Source organism: Eimeria tenella, genomic scaffold (assembly GCF_000499545.2).
Source record: "Eimeria tenella Houghton genomic scaffold, Eth_scaff2279, whole genome shotgun sequence".
In the NCBI taxonomy this organism is placed as follows: Eukaryota; Apicomplexa; class Conoidasida; order Eucoccidiorida; family Eimeriidae; genus Eimeria; species Eimeria tenella.
In genome coordinates, this window is record NW_013542136.1 from 8049 (window position 1) to 8764 (window position 716).

A 716-nucleotide genomic window follows, 5' to 3' on the forward strand; every position below is an offset into this window, starting at 1 on the left:
GCAGCGGCAGCAGGAGCAACAAGGAAGATATTGAGGGTGGGAGTGATGCAGGTGTAAGCTGCAGCAGGGCAGCCACATTCACCAGCAGCAGCAGCAGCAACAAAACAGAACAGCAGCAGCAGCAACAACAGCAGTACCAGCAGCCGCAGCAACAGCAGCAGCAGCAGCAGCCTCAATAGCAGCAACAGCAGCAACTGCGGCAGCAGCAGTACTGGCTCCATACGCAGCAACAGTAAAAGCACAGCAGCAGCAGCACCAGCAGCACCAGAAGCAGCATTAGCAGCAGCAGCAGCAGCAGCACCCGAAGCAGCAGCAGCAGCAGCAGCAAACCTGTGCCTTGGGGGTCCCACTTATTGAAAACAGACTGCAGCAGCAGCTGCTGAATAACAAAAGGCTCTCGAGCCACCTGCTGCAGCACATGCAGATCTAATGGGAGGGACAGAGACCCCGCAATCCACTTTGTGTCTGCTGCTGCTGCTGCTGCTGCTGTTGCTGCTGCTGCCGGAGCGGACGATGCTGGAGGCCTGGCAGATGCAGTGGAAGGCGCTTCTGCTGCTGCTGCCTCTCGCTCTTTTGCTGCCGCTGCTGCTGCTGCTGCTGCTGGCTTAGAAGCTTCGGCCGGAGCAGCAGCAGCATCACGATCTGCAGCAGGAGCAGGAGCAGCAGCAGCAGGGGCAGCAGCAGCAGGGGCAGCAGCAGCAGAAGCAGGTGCTGCA

General features: G+C 59.5%; 1 protein-coding gene across 1 annotated transcript in view; it reads right to left on the bottom strand.

Annotated features, from left to right (window-relative positions):
- The window catches only part of ETH_00033985 (uncharacterized protein), a gene marked incomplete at both ends in the record, with an annotated part of 2122 nt that overhangs the window by 1084 nt on the left and 322 nt on the right, over positions 1–716 (bottom strand). Inside the window, one exon of the mRNA XM_013374762.1 lies at positions 459–715. Coding sequence (XP_013230216.1) covers positions 459–715 — 257 coding nt within the window. The remainder of the gene's footprint in view (positions 1–458; position 716) is intronic.